This window comes from Phocoena sinus, chromosome 17 (genome assembly GCF_008692025.1).
Source record: "Phocoena sinus isolate mPhoSin1 chromosome 17, mPhoSin1.pri, whole genome shotgun sequence".
In the NCBI taxonomy this organism is placed as follows: Eukaryota; Metazoa; Chordata; class Mammalia; order Artiodactyla; family Phocoenidae; genus Phocoena; species Phocoena sinus.
Genome location: NC_045779.1, coordinates 40,593,330 through 40,616,875, shown reverse-complemented (window position 1 = coordinate 40,616,875; position 23,546 = coordinate 40,593,330). Strand labels below are relative to the sequence as shown.

At 43.9% G+C, this 23,546-nt stretch overlaps 1 protein-coding gene across 1 annotated transcript in view; it reads right to left on the bottom strand.

The window, feature by feature from the left end:
- Positions 1-8,048: 8,048 nt before the first annotated feature.
- The window catches only part of SDC2 (syndecan 2), a 130,519-nt gene continuing 115,021 nt past the window's right edge, over positions 8,049-23,546 (bottom strand). The window contains exons 3-5 of the mRNA XM_032610316.1: positions 15,914-16,050; positions 11,241-11,376; positions 8,049-10,101 (exon numbers count right to left, since the gene is read on the bottom strand). Of these exons, the coding sequence (XP_032466207.1) occupies positions 9,938-10,101; positions 11,241-11,376; positions 15,914-16,050 (437 nt within the window). The 3' untranslated portion in view covers positions 8,049-9,937. The remainder of the gene's footprint in view (positions 10,102-11,240; positions 11,377-15,913; positions 16,051-23,546) is intronic.

Here is a 23,546-nt window from a genome sequence, read left to right as displayed (position 1 = left end):
CAGAACTCAGACCACTGTCTGGAGAAGAATTCTGAGATTGGCCTTAGCAGGAAAGGATGCCAGTGTCAATTAATGATGTCTTCCATGAATGGAGAAGCAGGAAGAGAGGCCCCAAAGCCAGGCATTTGCCATCTCTGCTCCAGACCCTTTTACACCCTGACACTAAGCTGTAAGGTAAGGCTTGCGACCCTGTCTCTGGAGATGTCTCAATCTAGAGTCCAGAGGAATCCAGGGAGTGGAAGAAAGGGACAGGACAGGGATTCTGAGAGCAGAAACTGCTCGAGGCTTCCATCGACAGCGTGGGGGGCCTGGTGAAACTAGTGGCTGAGACTTCTCTGATGGGGTGACAACAGCTGTTCAGAATTATGAGTAACTTGCAAGTTGAAAAGTTGTGTGTCAACCACGCCAGCCTAGCCCTTCCTCACACTCACAAACATCACCCCAGTGATCCACACACCAGCAAGCCCAAGGGAGGCAAGTCTTTGTCTACTCTCGTGGCATTTCAAGAAGTTGTCAGATGGTTAAATGATTCATTCCAGGTCATACAGTGAGATCAGTCATGAGTTATATATAAAAGCAATATCAGAGTAGGATGAAAATGAGTACATAGAACCCAGCAAGAGGATCCCACAAACCACCAGCTTACGTACAGGGCTGTTAAACTAGGGTTTGGGATGGGTGGATCCTTGCTCACACTGCTGAGGTTTTCAGAGAGGGACATTAGAATGTGAAATAGACTTTGCATGTGGTTTGCTGAGGACTTATTTCTCAAGATAAACTAGAAAAAGTTAATTATATAAAGCTAAAAGTGAGTGCCAGGCTAGGTTGCATTTGAGAGAGTACTGTAGCCCAGCAGGCCCCCAAAATGTCATGTCAGCTTTCAAAGGCATTTCACAGTTGCTGCAACAGCACCGTTGGAATAAAGCCAAGCAGATTTAGAAGCAGCCCAGTCCCTTAGACACAGATGACAGTGCCAAGAACAAAATAAAAAAGGGCCGTGGCATCTGGGTCCTACAGCTGCCAAATCATATCCATTCACCATGCCAAAGTCATCCTCAGAAAAATTCCCAGTGAGAGGCCCAGTGGCCCAGCAAGCTACAAAATCGCCTATGATCCAGGCAAGCAGTGGGTTCCAGTTCTCCAGCTTCTGCCAAGATTGCCAGGGAGACCTGATTAAGCAAGTCAGTAGGATGATTTCTTGTTCATAAAATGGACACTCCACTCCTAGCGTGTGTGTGTGTGTGTGAGAGAGAGAGAGAGAGAGAGACAGACAGACAGACAGACAGACAAAGAGACAAGGAGAGACAGAGAGTGCACTAGAAGGCAATGATAAAATGAACAAAAAAACGTTTTAGGGAATTCCCTGGCAGTCCAGTGGTTGGGACTCCATGCCAAGGGTGCAGGTTCAATTGATCCCTGGTCCGGGAACTAAGATCCTACAAGCCACATGGCCAAAAATAAATATAAATAAATAAATAAATAAATACAGTTTTTAACAAATTGTCCAGAAGATAGGGTTAACATGATTAAATGAACTAAAAAGAGGAGTGGGGAGAAAAAGAAGATGCTGGCCATCTCCTTATGCCTTCTCCCAGGACAGCAGGAAACTGACACAGGGACTGAAATCCCTCCCTGAAGGAAGGAAAGTCATGCCTTCTTCTGCTGGGGAGGTAAAAGAAAGCAAAGCAAAACTCAGAAAAGTTAGCCAAGCCAGGCAGAACCTTCTCTCCCACCTGCACATCTGCCTTGGGCTCTTCTTTTTTTTCGGATTGTTGCAAGAAAACAGATGGCTGTAGAAGCCTGAATTTTAAATTTATGAATGGAAATTTGAACAGATGTTAGCAATCAAGATGGCATATAAGAATTTTTTTTCATACCATGTTTACAGCCCAGCCTCCTTCACATAAATGGGAGAAGGGGGTCATATAAAGGGTAGTTTTTGATCTCAGGACAGCATAGATCCAGCTTGGTGATTATATGGCACAATAACGGAAATATCGAGAGAACAAAGCCAGAAAACACTAATCAGCTCCCTGTATAAATGCTCAATATTTATCTACAAGATGATAAAATATATCTGCAAGAAAACCGTTAACCCACCAAGAGCACATTCTGTGTTTTAAGTGGGTGACGTTCAAACCCAGGGTCTTAACAAATATCTGTGAATACCTAGTTGCTTGGATTCTGTTTAGATTTTTGATGTGATATAGATTCCTTGGTTTGGTTTGGTTTGGCTGAAAGTCCCAGACATATGGGGCCTTACTAAATTTCAGGGAGGAATGAGTAAGAGCTAGTAAGAGATCTGATGATATGGGCATTCATCCATCATCCAATGCTAGGAACTGGGCTAGGTGCTCAGGGTGGGTGGGAAGCCGCAAAATGAATCAGACCTGATCTAGGCCCCCAACACGGAGAGCTGAAGGAAAAAGCAGGTATGTAACACAAGGCTGGAATGAGGTATATGTTGAAGGTTATGGGGGTGAAAAGAAAGGAGTGGGGTTGATTGGGGAATGGATCATGACGGTGGTTCCTGATATCCTAAGAAGGGAAGAGTCAGGAGCTTGTGGCCACCTGGGAGAAGAGTATCACCCAGGCTTTGTTAGCAATTTCTGTTGACTACACCTTCAAAACATGGGGTGGCCATAAAGTCTGGGAGCATGAATCATATAATGTGATCAGGTGTTATAATATAATGTCAATAAACCATTTATTATGTATTCACTTGGATTTCCAGACTTTGCAGCCACCTTGGCTCTCCAGAGTACATCATTTCTCACCACTGCCATCCACCATGGTTATCTCTCTCCTGGAGGACTGCAACAGCCTCGCTAGTCTCCCTGCTTGTGTTTTTGCTTACATCCATCACCCACAACCAATCTATTCTCAACACAATAATCAAAGCAATCCTTTGGAAGCAGTGGTTCTCAAAGTGGGGTCCTTGCTGGGAAAGTTGTTGAAAATGCAAATTCTTGGGTTCTCTTCACCTATAGAATCAGAAACTCTGGAGGTAGTGTCCAGAAATCTGTGTTTTAACCAGTGCTCCTGGTGATTCTGATGCGTGCTAAGGTTTGAGAGGGAATTGTAAGCATAGGTGAGTTAATGTCACTCTTTGGATCAAAATCCTGCAACTCTCCAAGGCCATTACAAAGCTACAAGGCCATCCATATACCATCTGGCCTGTGGACCTTTCACTGACTGCCCATCACTCTAGTCTCTAGCTCACTTGCTCCTTGGCTATACTCAAGGTCTTGGCATTTACTGTTCCTTTGGCCTGGAATGTTGCCCATTCCTCAGGCCTCCTACCCCACCTATCATGGCTCAAACCCTCCTCACCTTCCCCCCCCTCAAATGTCACTTTCTTGTTGATACATTACATATTCATGGTCTGTCTCTTCCCACTAGAATGTAAGTTACTTGAGAGCCAGGATGTTGTTTTGTTGACTCCTGTTGTTCTCAGGGCTGGAACTGTGTACCTGGTACGTAGTGAGTGCCCAGGAAACAGCTGGTGAATGAATGAATAAATGATCCTGTATTGAGGTCCTACCAGATGCCAGATATTGTTCTAGGTGCATCACCTCATTGAATGTGCCTCACTGAATTCCCACACGGCATACGGTGTATGTTATCATCTTTATTTTACACAGGAAAAAGTGAACTAAATGGGAAAAAGAAGAGTCACAGATACTAAAAAATTAAAAAAGGAAAGGACTGAGATACGAGGTTATCAGAAAAGGAAACTTTTCATAATCCCCAAGTTCTGGGTCTGACATGGAGCCAGATCCATCTACACTTTGTACCAACTTTACTGTTTTTCCTTGAACTTGGCCTGGGCAGAGGACATGCCAGCTTACTCTGGTATTTACCTAAGCAGCATATAATTAAAGAGGCAAAATCCTGCTTTCAATGATCCCAGGACAAGGCTACAAGTAGGAGAACTGCTGTTTTGTTTGCTGACATATTCCCATTGGAAACACAGATGATAGAGATATTTCCTGAGTATTCAAATAGTTGCTACTCTTCCAATTACTTCTTTCAGTTTTAAAAACAGTTCATAGTGTATGTTGTTAATGACCTGGTAGAAGTGGATACTTGAACATGCTTTTATCAATGTGCTCGAAAGTGAGCTCTCTATCAAGCCTCATGGGGATTTGTTTTTCCCCTGGCCATTAAAAATTGTGTTCTCTGCTAAACATCTGCCAAAACGAAAATCCAGTCCTGTGACCGGAGCTAAAGAGTGAATGTGGTAGTGGTTCATCTTACAAAGAAAGACTGTGCGAGCAGGCCAACCCAGGGCCGTGGTCCTTCTCTATCTGTGCACATCTCCAGATGATCTCATTTAGTCCCATGGCTTTTAACACCATCTACATGCTGTTCGCTCCTGTGTCATCAGTCGGGGTCCAGGAAGGAAAATAGAACCCATGCCAGGTAACACAATGGAAGGAATTTATCCAGGGAATTAGTTGCAGAGATGTTGGAAAAGCTGTGTGGGTAAACCGGGGAGGGTGAGATAACCCAGAGTAGAGCAACAGCAGGAAGCTGTGACCCTCCCTGAGGCTGGAGAGACAAAAGGGCCACGGTGGTGTTTATGAGAGTTTAGGAACAGTGGGAGCAGGGAACTTGGAGGAGAGTCAGACCAGTGGGATCTCAAACCATAGAGGAGACTCATTAATGCTACAGATGCTGCCCAAAGCAGGGAGAGGGGAAAGAACGCTGGCTTTTCCATTCCTCCTGACCTTTAGTGTTCTGCCAGTCCCTCCCATTGGCCAGATTTTCCCAGGAGCCAGCTGGCAGGGAAGCTTGGGAGATGTAGTTTGCATGGGTCACCCCCACTTCAATACAGAGCAGAGCAGGGAAGAGAGGGAAATGAATCAGAGTGCCAACAGGCAATGACGGACACTGTTCCCAAATTAATATCTCCAGCTCAGAACTCTTCTCTGCAGACTCTTACATTCAGTTGTTCACCTGACACCTCCACTTGGGTGTCTAATAGTTCTAACTTAACAAGGTTCGAAAGGAACTTGTTTTACCAGCCAACTCCCCACGATATTCTCCTTCTCAGAATGTGGGTCACCCAGCTCAGCCAGAAACATGGGTGATCTTTGATTCCCTTCTTTCCTTACTCCCTATTCCTTCCAACCTTTTAGCAAGACCCACTGATTCCGTCTCCCAAACAGTACCTCTCCAGTCTTCTGAGCCTTCACTGTTACCACCTTAGGCCAATCCACCATCATTGCTCTGACAGGGAACAAGAATGACATCCTAACTGGCCATGGTACTCTACTCCCCACTCCGTCTCCTTCCAACGCATCGTCCAGGGGTCAGTTCCTGAAGGCCTGGGGGGCAAGTGTAAGGAGTCAGGACTTTATTCTAAGTGCTCTAGGAGCCACTGAAGGGAGTGACATAAATAATTTATATCATAAAGAGATCAGCTTAGCTTCTTTGTGGGAAATAAAATGTAAGGGCCAAAAAGTGGAAGGAAGACCGATTCGGAGGCAGTCACACTTCTCAGCCCGCTTACCCCAGCTCTCCCACACCTATTCACTTGCTTGGCAGCCACTCCCCTTCTCCCTGTGCCTGCAACATGCCAAGCCCCTTACCTCCTTAAGGCTGTCCACAGCCTGGAACGCTTGTCTTGATGTTAGCACAGCCGGCTCCACATCATTCAGTCCCTACCCTCTCAGAGGACTTTCCCGACCAGGCGGTAGTAACTACAGCTGTTCCCAAACGTCCCATCTCTCTCCACAGGGGCACAAAGTAGGATTGCAATTCTCTGCACCTGGGCGGTTAGTTGTAGCCGCGTGACCTGCTTTGGCCAATGAAATGCAGGTGGAAGCGATATATATACGGCACCACTGGGTGGAAGCCTGCGAGTCACTGTGTGTTTCGCCACGATTTTTCTTCGGCCACAGAGACTGGCAGCGTGCCAGATAATGGCTCCTCCACTGGCCTGAGACCCAGACTTAGAATGATGGTCGTTCAGGGCAGAATTCTCTGCCAACCTACGGACACGTGGCATGAGCAAGAAATCAATCTTCCCTAAGTTGCTGAGGCTTTGAGATGGTGACTGGAGCATACCTAGCCCATCTGTGCTGAAAGAGTCCCTCAGTCCCTTACATCACCCTGCTTCAGGGCCATCGTGGAAATACCACCAAGTGATCATTTCTACTTGCTGGTTTTATTCATTAATTTTGTTTCCCCTCTGCACCCCTCTCCAAACCCCACGAGAGCAGGATCTCTGTTTACCTAGCTTCTAGAAGAGAGCCCAGTACAAGTCACTAGGCAAGTATCTGTTGATTAAACCTCCGGTGCCTAGCACCCAGCATCTGTGCCTTACGTGTTAGTTTGCCAAGGCAACTGGAATGAATGGGTCTTGCACTCAGCCCATCTGAAGCATCAAGGCCTAAAGCTTCACTCTGCTATTCACCGGTTAGGACAGTTGCTTGGGTTACACCCTTCCCAATTCACAGGAAACCAAGTTTCCCAAAGTCACCATGATTCCTTAGTCAGAAGAAGCTCTGCTAAAGAGCACATGCAGCAGATAAGCAAAAAGGAATGAAATCTTGGAACCATAAATCATGGGAGTGAAGCCGCCCAGAGTTAGGAGACAGAGTGGAACAAAATTCACTTTGATACTCTTTTACCGATGTTACTTGGCAGACAGTTGTTCTATCTTTTTTACAGTTTTCTATGCCAGCTAAATCTAATTCCCCAGAAATGACCAAACCTCCAATTTCACTCTGGTCATCAAATACTGGCATTGAAAAAAACCTTAGCGATTACTTAATTCGGACAACTCCATGTATCAGCTGGCTTGATTCCCTTTATCTGGAAACCTCTTAGGGTCTCACTGTTTTCTGCCAGAGGCTTAGAACGTAAAATTCAAGTTAGAGATTGTTTTGTTTAACGTCATTGCCTTTTTAAACCAAATAGATTTTAAAACATTTTTTTCTAGCATTCCATTTTATAATTATAATAGAGCTGATGATAAAATTAACCCTGCAATATTTTTAGGTTTTATATTTTTGCTCCTCACTTAAAATTTTTCCTTCAGGTTTCAAAATGTCTGAGATATTCAAGAAATAAACTCTTAAAAATTACGAAGTTATTACCACATCTGTTCTTTCCGGAACTAGCACCCTTTGGTTCTTTAGGGCAGCCAGAAATTAATTATGTTCTACTTATTTAGCTTAGTCTCTTAGACCCTAGACAAACGGGCTACATCCTCAGTAAGCAAGTGCATTTTGTCTAACTTGCCAAAAAAAAAAAAGAGCAAATGTCAATTCACTAAACATTTGATCTGAAACTATCAACTTTTAATGTTAATAGATGGCAACTTCTGCAATCTTGTCCAGACGAAATTCAATGTTATTAACCAGGTCCTAATCCTGAAGTTCAGGTACTAGCCACTTGCAGGTGAAACTTTTTTAAAAAATGAGCTCATACCATTTCCCCCACATGCTGAAAATGGGACAGTTTGAATATTGCAAGTCTCTCAAACAAAGCCATATTCATTCACATGCAGGAAGTCATTTAGATGTGGTTAAGGAAACAGGAAATTTTCGCATTGGCTTTAATATTTATATTTTACCAAAATTTTCCTGAACTTGGTAATCATCACTAACACTTCTTATAGTACTATTTACTGCATCTTAAAAGTAAAATAACTTAGCAGAAAATGTACAGTTGAAGAAAACTGGATGTCAGTCTATACAATGAATTTTTACTTTCAGCATGACAGACTTTATTTTGGCACTTTAACAAATATTTTGCTTTACAGCAGTGACAAAATATTTGCCAGAAATCTCCTTTTCCTGGCATGGATATTCCAAGCAGTTGTTATTCTACGAACTGGATTTCGCTATGCTTTGCACAGTTAGAGGTATACCCGCCACATTCTTAACCTCCGTAACCGAGGGACTTTGTGCAGCTTTAAGAAGGTGCTATCACTTCCTTTTAATCACTTCAAAGTGGATTGATTGTGCAAGTGAATGGACAGGAATGTGAGAATTAAGGCCATTAAGAATTGACGTAAACACTGTTCCGAGTGCTGCATTAAAAAAAAATTTTTTTTTAATGAGTTCTGTGGCAATTCCGGGGAATGTTCTCTAAAGGGAGGATTCATACTTCATTAAAAGTAAATTACGTGTTGGAAAGGTGGCTGTTTTTGCTGTCTTCCTACTTTGGCCACTCACAGTTTAAAACAAAATTGGTGGTAAAATAGAAAAAGGAAATGTTCAGTTAGAAGGCAGTCCCCAGACAGGGTACTCTCATACTTCCAGCTCTTCCTCAGGCATCGCTGCTTTCTGGTAATTGCATTCCTAAGCAGTGAGGCCCTCCTTTTAATGCACAGAGCCTCCCTGCCTGACTCTTCTTCCCTACAGTGTGAACTATGGTATTCCATCTATTACCTCTTCGGTTAAGCTTCAGGAGAGATTTGGAGCAGTTTCGAAGGTAAAACAATCTACAGGACTAAACCATAGACACCGATGTCAGGAAAGCCCCCTTTAGTCCTTGGGAACTTATGGTCCTAGAAGTTATTTGCAAGAGCAGGCGTTCGTCTCAATATCGCCATCAGCTATCCCCATAAAGGTTGCAAAAGTCACAATTCCCTCTCTGGCGGCCTTTCGATATCTACATTCAAACATACACAGGATGATACATTCAGATTTCCTCTGGCCAATTCACAAGTGAATCTGGTGATAAACAGCCTCATCACTGAGCTCTTTGGTTTTTGATTTACAGACACTGTGGAACACTCAGAAATCAAACCCACAACATCCTTGAGAGCAGACGGTCGTTAGCAAAGGGGAGGTGTACATTTGACCGAAAATGTACAAAATTTATAACAGTGACATTTTCAATATTAGGCCACATGATTTATTCAGTAGTTTTTATGTTCTCAAATTACAATTTACGTCTATTCGTAAGACTACAAAAGTTACCATTATAATCGTCTGTTCTTATAAAATACCAACTTTTTTTTTTAACTGTTATATATACTCATTAACACCAGTCTGCGAAGAGTTACATAGAATCATAGGCACTTCAAAGGCTTAAAAAGATGTTTACAACTTAAATGCATTTTTAAGAACAAAAACTGATTTTTTCCTTAAGTCCCTACTCGTACCTTCAAATTGCAAGAAATTAACAGATACAGTGGCCAAAGGAATCTGCAGCAACTTCTCAAAATACTGTTATCGTCTTTGGGTTTGCTGAGGCTTGTCAGTAACTCAAATCCTCCCAAAAGAAGATCTGATTAGACAGACACGACTAAACAGTTTTGCGGTGATAATCCAATTTTACACGTTAATTTGCTGTTGCAAATCTGCCTGAAGCTACAGGTAATGAAAAACAAAGCAAGTGTAAAACGGATAGTCTGACACTTAAAAATTTATACAAAGTGGAGGTTAAAGTTCATATATTTGAAAATCACATATACACTAAATTACCGTTATCTGAAATATCCACCGTAACAGCTACAAAAGGCATAGAGTTTTGTTTCGTTTTCCAGGGGACAAGAGGGGCGAGCAGAGGAGAGGGGAGCAACAGATAAATTAACAAAGTAAGACGAACTTGGTAAGAGACATGCAGACTCAAATGAAACAGCTTTCATCTTCAAACCGTAGGATAAAAACAATCTTTTCATATTTGCACATAAGAGTTTAAACCGATTCCATGAACGTTGAGGGTTTTTATAACATGATATTTTGCCACTGCTATTCACAGAACACTGCAGATGTTAACTTTGAATTTTATGTTGTTCTAAAGAAATACATGAAAAGTTTTAAATACAATGGGATTTTATCATTAAAGTGCCAGAATGGCTCTTTAATGAAAAAAACAAAAAAAAAAAAACAAAGATCTTCATTATTCTATGCAAAAGCTTTATTTTTAGAAGTTCAGTGATCTCATAAATAGAGACACTAAATGGGAGTTTTCACGCATAAAACTCCTTAGTAGGTGCTTTTTGATAAGCAGCACTGGATGGTTTGCGTTCTCCAAGGTCGTAACTTCCTTCATCCTTCTTTCTCATGCGATACACCAACAGCAGGATAAGGAAAATTGCAAAGAGAAAGCCGATAACTCCGCCAGCAATGACAGCTGAAACACACCAGAAGGAAGATTACTCTTAGAAGAGATTCAAGGGTGGCAGAAGTTAGCTTTGTCAAGCCCAATCTATCTACGCTTTCCTAAAAAGCTTAATTTAAAAACCCCAAAACTGGATTCAATGAAGCAACCAGGTAATTATGCAAATCTGACATTCCTCAGGAGGTATAATACTTTCTTTGATTAATATTAATAATATCCCCCAAAAGCCTCAATAAGAAAAATCTGGCTGTGACCTCAACTAATTCCATACTTTAAAACTCTTGAGTCTTTTCGGTAGTCACATTCTGTAGTCTAATCTTCTACTTGCTTTTTTCAATGAAAACACAAAACATGATATAATCGACTTAAATTCTGTAAAGGAAAATAAATATGAAAAAAGCATGCAAATTTCCTTTCTAGTCTTGGATTTGGGACTATCCTCTTTCAGGGATCAAGTGCTGTACGGACATAGAGAACAGATTTGTGGTTGCCAAGGGGGGCGGGGAGTCGGGAGGGGGATGGACTGGGAGTTTGGGATTAGCAGGTGCGAACTATTATATACATGTATAACTGAATCGCTTTGCTGTACACCAGAAACTAACACAACCTTGTAAATGTAAATGTACACTTTAATAAAATAAAAATTTTTAAAAAGGATTAAGTGTTCTAAAATCTCGCACATCTTCCCCTTTAAAATCAAATGTTAATACTTTCATCAGTAAGTTACGATTAGAGACAACATCCTTTAATACCTTGGGCGCTGTATCAATGGCCCTCTCCATAAAGAACCTTTCCTTCTCTTAAATTTGTTTTGAAATCAGGACGAATGACTTGGATCAAGACTGACTGATCTTCATATTCTGCCACCCCCGACGCCCCATTGTTCCGGACCAGCTCAGGCCTTAACTTTCTTCTTGCCTCTCCCCACCCCGCCCAAAAGGCTGGCCGAGGGGTAGGCTGAGGGAGCTGACAGAAAATAAAGACAACCTTTGCCTAACTCTTGCCTCTCCCTCTGGAATGAGACAGGTGCTCAACATGGTTTTCAGTACTAAGGTAACATCCAGCAAGCTTTGCCGATACCTCTGAATATCACTTAGGCAAACACAGGCCTATTTAAGGACCTGCCACCTGATCCCTACTGGGCTACTCACCTGCCAGGACTTCTGTTCGTTTAAACAGATTGTCTGAGTGCTTCTCAGTATACACATTTGTAGCCTCTTCAGCTGGGTCCATTTTCCTTTCTGAGTCAGAGAGGTGAACTTTTTCCTTATCAATTTCTTCAGGTGACTGGGGAAAGAAAAAAAGATTATGAAGATTTTCTTTTGATGTGCTGGAAAGAAGAAATAGTAGATGAGCATATTCCCAAGTTCGTTCTTTGCAAACACTGAGTTTAGGAAAGAGTTGCAATAATCGCTTTGTGTGGTGTGCATACCAGTGGGTGAGTCCTATGGTGGACCCACGTTGTTCATGGTTTTATATAACACCCATCACATGTATAGGCAAAACGGATAGTTAGTGAGTTCATAATAATCCTAATGACATGGTTAGGTTGTTTCAGTCGACATTTCGTAAGATCTCTTTCTCACCACCCTTCTGACTTTAGGCCACCATCCCCCTCCGGCTGCTCCAACCCAATAGCAGTGTCCCAATTCTCCTCACTCCTTTATCATCTTTTTTGCCACACAGGGCACTGTGATGACAGCTTCCTTGTTGGCATTCTCTCCAAGTGTTCTCCCAGGGCTCTGCCTGCTACCACTCTGTGGGGAGCAGCCCCCAGGCTTCATCTGTAATGCTCCCCTCTATTTATTCACTCTTACAACACCTTCACCAAACCCTGGATTACAAAGAGCTTCGGGGGGCCTGGGCTCTGCAAGTAGCTCCTATGTGGTCCTGATCAAGTCATACCATTTTTTTGGACTTCATTTTCTATATCTGTCCAATGAATGGCACGCTCAGGTTCCTGAGTATCCTGCAAGTCTAAAGTACACTCTTCTCACAGAAAGCCCATTGCTATTTGGATACCTGGTAGAAGGACAGACAACTTGACGGATGAGAGAATGAATTATCTGGGTTCTAATCTAGGAGCCTTTTCACTATGCATTAGCAGTCAGGGAAGGGTTAGGAAAGGGAAGAGAAAAATAGGTTCATACTCAGGTTTGTGACTAGGGAAAGAGGAAAGCAAGTTCTGGTGGCGAACGAGGTGAGAAGAAGTAGCGATTGTGATATTAGAGACTGAATTTAACTCATCTGTATCATCTTTGTCCCATTATTATGACAGATCACATGAATCCCCTCAGGTTTTTTCAGTCCCTAAAATCATTTGAGAGAGTTGACGTTCCCTCTGACTCAGCTTCTGATCCAGTAGCCAGGAAGGAGCGTGCACTTCAGGGGGTCTGTGGGGGTGGGAACAGGAGGTCTCCACAGAACTGGGGCCACCGCGTACTCACAGGAATGGTCCACCAGTGTACAAACTTCCAGGTGCTCTGGCTGGAACATTCACTCTTTACATTTAAAAGTTTTATTGTATCAAAGTAAGAGCTTGACTAATAAGAATTCTTCCAATAGTATAGAACTAACCTGAAATACCTTAACTCCTGTATAGATGTACAAAGTGCAAGTACGAAAAGGCAGCAGAGATAATTACATTAAGCCAGTTAAAGATCTGTCACATCCATGTCTGGTTGTTTGGATGCCATGGAAGTGTGATGGAAGTAAAAGATGATGGGCAACGCTCTGCTTGAACAAACAACTGTGTTCTTTGTATTCTGACACATAAATTTATAACAAACTAGACAGAATATCTATAACAGTGACATTAATGCCACAGTATGCCCATTCAAAAGCAAAGTCTACTTTAATGGTATCATAGAGACAATGTTTAATTTAGCTGTGCCATGTAACGACAAAATAGAAAATTTAATCACCAGTATTAATATTATTCATTATCAGTATTATCATGATAAGTACCTTGAAAAGTGTTTGACACAATGAGTAGCACTCAGTAAATCTCCCACAAATGGATGGATTTTTTTTTTTTTGCGGTACGCGGGGCTCTCACTGTTGCGGCCTCTCCCGTTGCGGAGCACAGGCTCCGGACGCGCAGGCTCAGCGGCCGTGGCTCACGGGCCCAGCCGCTCCGCGGCATGTGGGATCTTCCCAGACCGGGGCACGAACCCACGTCCCCTGCATCGGCAGGCGGACTCTCAACCACGGCACCACCAGGGAAGCCCAAGGATGAATTTTTATTATTACTACATCGAACACAAATGATACCAGGAATACATTAAAAGATTTGGGGGTCCTTAATTTCTGAGCTCATCTGCCAAACATCTGTCTTCTTTATTTTAATCTGACACAATTACTTCCTTAAAACCAATTCTTAAAAATTTAAACCAATTTTCAATTCATTCTTGTCAACTGACCAGAGAGCTCTATGTCAAACTAGGTTTTGCTTAGGATAAACTTCACCATGAAAAGCCAAAACTGAATTTCTTGTCTCACGCTAGTGAGTCCTAATGGTTCCTAACGGTTCTTGACTTCAAGGGATTCGGTTATGACAAGTGGTCAAATAAACAAAGCCAGATGCATCTTTCAGCAGCCACGCTGGATGACCTACCCTCAGCTGCACCTGTTACTTTTCACTGCCCCTCTTCTCCCTTCTTCCTTTCACTCACTGAACCGAATCCATTTCTGGAGCAGCTACCGTGCGCGGAGCCAGGTGTGTCTGCCTCAGTGCTCAGAGCTTCTCCCTCCTTTCCTATTGCCTGGCCCGTGAAGTCAGTGTACTGCTAACAGCAACGAGCCCTTCTCCATCCAACAAACAGCACTCCAGTCTGGAGAGGGCTGACCTGACCGCTCCCCATCTGCAGAAACCCATCCAGCCTGTCCCTCACCACCCTGTGCCCAGGCACCGGGAGGACCGCGGGCGAGGGGAAGAACAACTGCATTCTGGGAAGGGGAGGAGCGTCAATGGGCAGGAAGCCTGCGTGCGTTCCGGCCTGCAGAGGGGTGCTCCTTACTCGGGAGAAGGCCCGTCCCTACCTTCGTGACGCAGCCTTCCACAGCCTTTCTGGTGCTAAAGCTTAGCAGCCCCTCATTTCTAACCAGCAGACGGGTGAGCTCCGAGAGGGGGCACTCGTGTTTCCAAGTTCTCATAAGCAGCATGCTACCCCCAGGCCGCCTGCAAAGCCTCCTGCTGCCGTCACTCCACAGGCTCGCCTGGTCAACTGCCTCGGTCTCTCCTGCTCTAACCAAATTCAATGAAGGCTTACACAATGCTTACTGGTGGTCAGGTGCCGCGCTGCATGCCCTCACATTTAACCTCCTGAAGGATCCATCAGGAATGCGCTCAGAGAAGCTAAGAAACTTGACCAGATGAAACCTAGGCCTTCTTCAGACTTTAACATGCATTTTCCAACTTAAACAGCTTACCTAGGAGTGGGTAGTCAGCTAGTTGCAGCCGTAGCTACTAAGGCCAAAATCATTGGTGTCACAGTTTCCATTAACTAGGAGCTTTGCTCTGTTCTAAGGTCAAAGACCTTATTTCTCAGTAAGTCAGCTCTCAGGATGAATATAGGGATGCACCCGCATTCATCATTATCATTGGAAGAGGTCAGAGTTTACGTACCACTGAAGGTGGGCCTGAAAAAACTCTGGGAAAACACTTATTGAGCCTAGTACCTGGAGCCTCCTCAGTCCATAACCTGTTTCAGCAGATGTAAAAGTTCACAATGGTTTTAACTCAGAGCAAGTTCTTTACGAAATAAAAACAAATTTTCTTAGCATAAGGCAAATAAACTGAAAAGGTTTTGCTTCTTAACTGGGCTACGAGTTCCTTAAGAAGGAGTACCCTGTAAAAAAGATTCGTTTATAAGCTACGCCTGGGTGATAAAAGTACTAGGTAGAATTAGCTATCAAGCCATGAACAGACGTGGAAGAACCGTAAATGCATGTTACTAAGCGAGAGAAGCCCATCTGAAAAGGCTACATACTGCGTGATTCTAACTATGCAACATTCTGGAAAGGCATGACTATGGAGGCAGTAAAAAGATGAGTGGTTTCTAGGGGCTGGGGCAGGAGGGATGAATATGTAGGGTATAGAGCATTGTAGGACAGTGAAACTATTCTGTAGGCTACAATAACGGTGGGTACATGCCCATTATATATTTGTCAGAACTGACAGGATGTACATCACCATGAGTGAACCCTGAGGTAAAACTCTGGACCCTGGGAGACTATGACCTGTCAGCGTAGGTTCATCAGTTGTAAGAAGTGTACTCCTCTGGCACCGGATGTTGATGGGAGGAGGCTGTGCATGTGTGGGAGTCTATGGGAACTCTCCATACTTCCCACTCAATTTCCTGTGAACCTAAACCTGCTCTGAAAAATAAAGTCTATCTAACAGCAACAACAAAAAAAGCAGTAGGTGGGCAAATGTCAAAACGATCATAAAGAGTAAAGGAGAGCCATTTACGATACAATGAAAAGACCATTTGTCCTTACACAGTTTTAAAGGGCACCTCCCAAAAGGCACAGTCTGGGGCTTCCCTGGTGGCGCAGTGGTTGAGAGTCCACCTGCCGATGCAGGGGTACACGGGTTCGTGCCCCGGTCTGGGAAAATCCCACATGCCGCGGAGCGGCTGGGCCCGTGAGCCATGGCTGCTGAGCCTGCGCGTCCGGAGCCTGTGCTCCGCAACGGGAGAGGCCACAGCAGTGAGAGGCCCGCGTACCGCAAAAAACAAACAAAAAAAGGCACAGTCTGTACAATTTTTTAGAAAATGCACATTTACAATAACCTGAGAACGCAATGGAAAACAAAACACACATTTGTCTGAGCGGGGATCTTATTCTGTATCTTGTTCAGAGTCGTGGTTTCCACTCTCGGAGCAGCAATAGTGAACGGAATCTTTGGAAGGGGTCGAGATGTGGTCAGCTCTGGACTCTCTCCGTCCTCATCAGCTCCTGGCAAAATAAGCAAAGATGAGCTAAGCACACGAATCAGGACACAGATTTCTACAGTATCAGACAACATTGTCTAAGGTTGACGATGACAGAGCCATGTTCTTTCAAAATACCCGCTCCTCGAGAACTTAGCACAAACCTTCCTGCAGTCTTCATAGCAGTGAAGAGTGATTTCAAGGTGGATCTGTGGGGAGACTGGAATTTTTTCTGTATTATTATTATCCTGAATGCTCTCAAGTAGCCCTTCTTTTACTTCCATGTTCAGTCTGTCCTACTCAAGAGATTTCTTCCCTTCTATGCTGAAAGGTGCTACATTTTCCATTTTAAAACATAACAACAACAAAAAAGGAACTCCGACCCTTTATCTGTGTGAGCTGCTGCCCTCTCTCCCCTTTTTACAACCAGATTTTTCTAATGGTGGTGTGCAGACTCACCGGCCTCTTCCCTCACCATCTACTCCACTCTGTGCTCTACTCCCCCTAGTCAGGTATTCCCTGTCACCACACTACTGGTACTGTTTTGTTAAGGTCACCATTCCCCTCCACGTTCCATATCCAGTGGCATTTTCCAGGGTCCTCATCTAATTGAACCTCCTAGCGCCATTGGACGCTTGTCAACCCTCACCTCCTTCTTGATATACTACCTTTGGGTTTCTATGGCTTTGACTTCCTGGCTTTCTCCCCTCACCTCTCTGGCTATTTCTAAGTCTCCTCTGCAGGCTCATTCTCTTCTACCTGGACACAAAATATGAAGAGTTCCTTAAGGTTGAGCCCTAGGCTGTTTCTTACTCCACACTTTCTCTCTCACCCATGGCTTCAATTACCATCTAAAGACAAATGAAACCTAAGTTGACATCATTAGCTTTTACCACTCCTCTGAAATGTAGACCTGCATATCCACTGGCCTACTTGGCATTTTCACTTCAATGACTCAAAGGTACTATATACATCTCTATCATGTTCAAAGCACAACTCACGGAACAGACTTGTGGTTGCCAAGGGACTGGGGGGTTGGGGAGGGAAGGATTGGGAGTTTGGGATTAGCAGATGCAAACTATTATATAGAGAATGGATAAACAGCAAGGTCCTACTGTATGGCACAGAGAGCTATATTCAATATCTTGTGATAAACTATAATGGAAAAGAATATTGAAAAAGAATGTATGTGTGTATATATCTAATTATATACTGAATCACTTTGCCGTACAGCAGAAATTAACACAACATTGTAAATCAACTATACTTCAAAAAAATTAAAAAAAAAATAGAACTCATGATTTCCTTGCCTCTCCCCTCTACAAACCTGGTCTTCTCCCCATCTTATCTTGCAGTGAATGGAACCCGCCATTCCTATAAATCACAGCTCTGGCCCCCTCCCCTCCTCCTTACCACCACATTGAATCCATCACCCAGTTCTGTGGATTTTACCTTTTTATTACGTCTCCACTCTTACACCTTTTTATGGTTCCAGGGCCACTGCCCTCATCCAAACCACTGTAATCTTCCTATCAATCACTGTACCTACCTTCTTCCTAACAGCTCCCTTTCAGTCCACTGCCCACAAGCTGGCTGTGACCACATCATCCTCCTGTTTAAAGCCATTACAATGGCACTCCACTGATTTCAAGGTGAATATAAAATGCCTCAACCTAGCCTTGTGTGGTCCAGCCCTGGCCTACCTTTCCAGCTTCCTACAGCATCATTTTCCCTGCTGTCCCCTGTGCTCCAGCTGTGGTCCCCAACCTTCGGCCAGAAGTCTTTGCTTAGTTAATTCCTATCTCACCTCCAGACCTCAGCACAAATGTCATTCCTTGGAGAAGGCCTCCCTTCCATATTAGATTAGAGTCTTCGTTAAATGGTTTTCTAACACCACCTTTCTTACCCTAAGACTGCATTTATCAAAAGTTTGTAATGATGCATTTGTTTGTGTAATGATTGACTGAAGTTCCCCCTACAAGACTGAAGCTCCATATGGCCGAGGGGTTGTCCGCCAAGTGCCTAACAGAGTCCCAACACCTCCAGACTCTGACCCAGGTTTTGTGCAGTAAGGACTGACCACTGACTGCCAGCTGGGCACTATGTTTTTTTGTTCGTTTGTTTTGCTTTTTTATCAGAAGAATTTGAGAATTTCTCACGGTCAAATATAACCTTTTTTTTTTAACATCTTTATTGGAGTATAATTGCTTTACAATGGTGTGTTAGTTTCTGCTGTATAACAAAGTGAATCAGCTATACATATACATATATCCCCATATCCCCTCCCTCTTGCGTCTCCCTCCCACCCTCCCTATCCCACCCCTATAGGTGGTCACAAAGCACCGAGCTGGTCTCCCTGTGATATGTGGCTGCTTCCCACTAGCTATCTATTTTACGTTTGGTAGTGTATATATGTCCATGCCACTTTCTTACTTCGTCCCAGCTTCCCCTTCCCCTTCCCCGTGTCCTCAAGTCCATCCCCTACATCTGCATCTTTATTCCTGTCCTGCCCCTAGGCAATCTTGAGAAAGAAACACAGAGATGGAGGAATTAGCCTCCCGGACTTCAGACTATAACCTTCTTTTTTTATAACATTCTTTTTAAGCTGACCGTTCGTCAAATTTGTAACAACTGAAAAAAAAACTCAAAGTTTGTAACTCGAACTAACCTGCTTCCTCGGACAGGAACAAAGGATGAATAGCCCCCAATTCCTCACAGAAGCATGTTACAATAACAAGCGGTTCAAAAAGCAAGAGGTGAGATACTGGAGATAGTGCAAAGCTATGAACAAGGCTCATTTTAAAAATATTTCGATATATCGACTGCCTCTGACACGTACACTCATTATACAGAGAAGAAATGGTGAGGGTCTATTGGAATAAATACTGGATTTGGCATTAAACACACTTAGTACTGATTCTGGCATTTATTATCTCTGTGACCTTGGGCCAATAACGCTTGAGTCAGTTTCTTCACCTGTAAAATGGGGATAACAACAACTAAGTCTCAGAGGTGCAAACATAATATGTATATTTGAAAGCATTCTGTATACATAAACTGTTACATAAATGTAAGTCATTAATAATGATGGCTCCAAGTACACTGCTCTTTCATATCAGTCTCCCCGATTTTCCATCAAAGTTTTATACATATGATTGATTTGCTTCTTACAAAAAAAATTCAATGAGAAATGAAAAATTTTCAATTAAGGGCTTTCAAGACTCCCTTGGTTCACAAGAGTTACAAATACGACCTGCCAAATTAGGAGTGTGGAGAATTTGTTGTGAGAGAAGAGATTTTGTAAAGTAGAAAATTCCCTCAAGTTGGCACTTCTTAAATTAGAGACAGGTGAGTCACCCACCTCAGGGGCTCTTCCACTGCATTTATTATCTTTATTAAAAAGATTGACCCTCCTGCCCAAACCAGAAATCTGGGGACCCCCTTTCAGCCCGCTTTGCCTGAGACATCCTAGCCCAGAGCCCAAAGCTCGTTTCCACCTGGGAAACTCCTGCTTACACTTTTACGCCCAGAATCAGTGTCATCCCCTTTCCATCCATCGTGGAACTGTTTCTTTCTCTATGTTTCCACTGTTCACTAAGTCTCTTCTTTTTTAAAAAATAACATTTTCTTCTACTTATAAAAAGAATACATGTTTTTAAAAAATACATTTTTCATAGATGATATTGGGAAACAGAAATACAGGAAGGAATAAATAAAATTATTCCACCACCAGAGAAATCATCATTAGATTGTATTTACTGAAGTGTTCCTAGCACCTAGAATGGTGTCTGTTCCCCCATATTATGGGTCATTATTAAATAGTTGTGGAAAGAATTGAATAAATATCTGCATATCATCTCATCTCCTAATGAGTTTTTTATCTCTTAGATGACTGTTCCACCCTCCAAGGACTCTTGCACTCTCAGAATGTTCCTTTTTCAGAGTATCCTCTTCTTGTTTCAACGTTAAAGGGCCTTATCTCTCCAACCGTAATAAGTTTTTCTGTAAGTTCTCTTCTCACTGTGAGTTTCTGTTCTCTTCCAATTTGGGGGTGTGGGAAGGTCTCCATCTTTCAGAAGTTACAAGTTCTCCTGTAAATGTCTGGGGAGCCTTGGTTGTCTTCTCGTATTTAAGAAGGAAAGGCTGAGAAGCTGACTAGAAGTTCTGAGCACACAGGAGAGCGCTGTCAAATGTTAGCATCATCAGTTAGATAGACTTGTGTGTTTTGTTGGAGAAATTGCCAATGCCAGTGTCTTGTAGTTGTTTCCTTTGAGTTGGTCCAATTTCCTGGAGAGGGTAAAGGCCAGCCCATCAGTGTTCCAGGAACTGACTGGGAGAAGACAACTGGGAATATCTCCGCATTGAATAACTCTTAATCTAAGAACTTGTATTTCCTGTTTTCAGTGTGGTGTCCCTTGTCCCATCTGTGCCTGGTACACTCCCAGTCCAAAGACCCTCTGTTTTATCTTCCCCAGATGATATACCTCCAGTTTTCTCCTGAGGTTGGGAGCATCAGTCCCTTTGCTGCATTATGGTGGGAAGGAATTAGGGACTCTACCTGCATCTTGAACAATCATCCCGAGTTTAGTACCATTTTCACGCTCCATCTAGTGTCATGAACTCCGGGGCCCTACGGGGATTCTACTGTGTAAAGTGGTTGCCTCTTGGCTCTCCCCACCCCCACTACTGGCTAACTCAGCTTTCTCACGTCTGCCAAGTCTGTTACTACTAGCCCATCTGCTTCCCAGCTTTCAAAACATTATGGCCTTTGTCTCCTGTACTGTTTTGTTTGTCCTTGTGAGTTTAGGCCCAATTCCTTTATTGTTGGTTTAGTTGCGTATTGAAAGGTATGTGTGTTCAATCTGCCACCTTTAACCAGAACTCTGCACTTCACTCTTACATTTTTGTTGTATAGCACCTTCTTATGTTATATACCCATGACATGGTATAACAATTATCTTTTTCTCATGTCTACATTTTTCTCATCAGACTCTTGGTTCCTTGAGGACAAGAACCTAGTTTTTCATCTGTATCCCAAGAACATGGCCTAGAGTCTGGTCCACGGTGAATGCCCATGAAACATTTAAGTGAATGGTTGAAGTTTTCACGTCTGCCAATGTCCACCCCTGAGTGCACATATATAGTCTGGTACCATCTTCTCAGCTGGGAAGCACCCTCTAGGCCTCTGGCCATTTTCCTCCAGTCTCTTTGCTCTTCCACTGGATAGCATGATGGGAGTGAGGACAGAGGGAACGAAACCCTCTGGCCAAAACCTGGGGGATCCCAGTCTCCAGCTGGGACTGGGCATCAGCTAGGCAGGGTCTCCTCATTCTGGAGTAGAGTTTTAAGACACAAGGAGGCAGTATAGCAAAGGAGTGAAAGAGAACACACTCTCAAGCCCAACTCCCTGGCCCCTATCCCAGCTCCATTTCTTTCCAACAGTGTGATCTGAGGCAAGTTATTCAATCTCCCTGAGCCTCAGGCTTTTTCATGTGAAAAACGGAGATAATACAATCTCTCTTTACAGAGATATTAGAAGACTAGGAATAGTGCCTGACACGCAGTAAGGGCTTTACAAATTTTAGTTACAGCTTCTATTACCTTTAAGCTGAAAATCAACATCCCCAGTGCAATGCAAGGAGGTTTCCAAAATCCAGAACGATACACTTCTTTTTTTAAAAAAAAAATTAATTTATTTATTTTTAAAATTTATTTTATTTTTGGCTGCGTTGGGTTTTCGTTGCTGCACGCGGGCTTTCTCTAGTTGCGGTGAGCGGGGGCTACTCTTCATTGCGGTATGAGGGCTTGCTCATTGCGATGGCTTCTCTTGCTGTGGAGCACAGGCTCTAGGCACACGGGCTTCAGCAGTTGAAGCACACGGGCTCAGTAGCTGTGGCTCACGGGCTCTAGAGTGCAGGCTCAGTAGTTGTGGCGCAGAGGCTTAGTTGTTCTGCGGTATGTAGGATCTTACCGGACCAGGGCTCAAACCTGTGTACCCTGCATTGGCAGGTGGATTCTTAACCACTGTGCCACCAGGGAAGCCCCAGAATGATACCCTTCTTTGTAGCAATGATCTGCCTAAGGCTGGAGCCAAGGCAGAAGCAATGTGGGCCCACATTTAAGCCTCAGCTCGATCCGTCTGATGAGTGGTTCAGGATTTCAAATGACCCACTCCAATCCCCTTTCACCTGGATGGGGGGGAGTGGGGGAGGGGAGGTGCTGCCAGAGGAGCAGGACTGAACCTGAGTCCTTTATGTTAAACTTAGGGACACTCTTGGCAGAAGTCAGCAAAATGACTTGGACAACTTCCACAAATCTCTAACAACTCTTAGATTCTAAGATCTGTGAAATGGGGACAAAAATGTATCCATATTTATTATTTCCTGGGACATTTTGAAGAAGACAGTTACAAAGCACTTTTGAGGTGCTAATGAAAAAAAAGAGGCGCCATGAGTGAACAGTATTAATAGAGTTGTGGACTATGGAGAACAACTTTTCACACTTTTCCTGCGTGTGCGTTATATACCACTTTCCCCAGAATAACTATTTTTACATGAGGGCTATTTTTACATGAGGACTGCATTGTAAGCTCATCGTTACTAGGTCAGCCACCACCCCTCTTGTCTTTCTCAGTCTTGCTGTTTTCCAACCTAAAACACTCACTCTTACGCAGCTAGAGCTCTCCCAAAGACACAACTGATTTTAATTTCCTCTGGGTCATTCTGAAGCCCAGGCCGATCTGATTGTGAGACATCGACATTCAGTGTAACTTTTACCAAATGTTGAACATAAAATGAAAACTCAGATCAAGGAAGATCCTGGATAAGACTTGCCTAGCATGCTGCTGACTTTGAGTTCCTGACTGGATCATTAACATACGCACAAGCTCTTTTTTCTCTGCTACCTGGGGGCCAATCCCGGCACAGGTGAAACATTTCCCAGGTATGGTAGACTGCAAAATTGGCCAAATCCTTTATTCCCCCTTGTATCCACATCCTCTGCAATGTGGCCCTGCAGTTCTTTTCATTAAGAGGCGGACTCCGGGGCAGCGGCAGCGGCGGCAGGCGGTCAGGGGGCGGCGCTCCGCGGCGTCACGCGGCGGGGTGGGAGAGCGGGCAGGTGACACCCGGCGGCCTCCGCCCCTTTTCCAGCTCAGTCGGCTGCCGGGGCAGCAGGGCCCGCTGCGAGGAGCTCCGCGCTAGCGCCGCCGCCCTCTGCGCCCGCGCCCGGGCACTTGGGCTCAGCTCCTCGCCGGGCCGCTGCCTCAGCCGCTGCCTGTGGCTCTGCGCCGCCGACCCACCTCCCGCCTCTCCAGGAGACTCTCCTAGACCAGAAGGTCAAAATCTGGTTTTGGATTGGAGGCCCTGGATTACCTGGATCACAAAACTGGGCATAGAAAGGTGCAAAAGCAATTCAATGAAGAAGAGATGGCGGGGACCTTGAAGATGGCGGAAGAGTAAGACGCGGAGATCGCCTTCCTCCCCACGGATACACCAGAAATACATCCACACGTGGAACAAC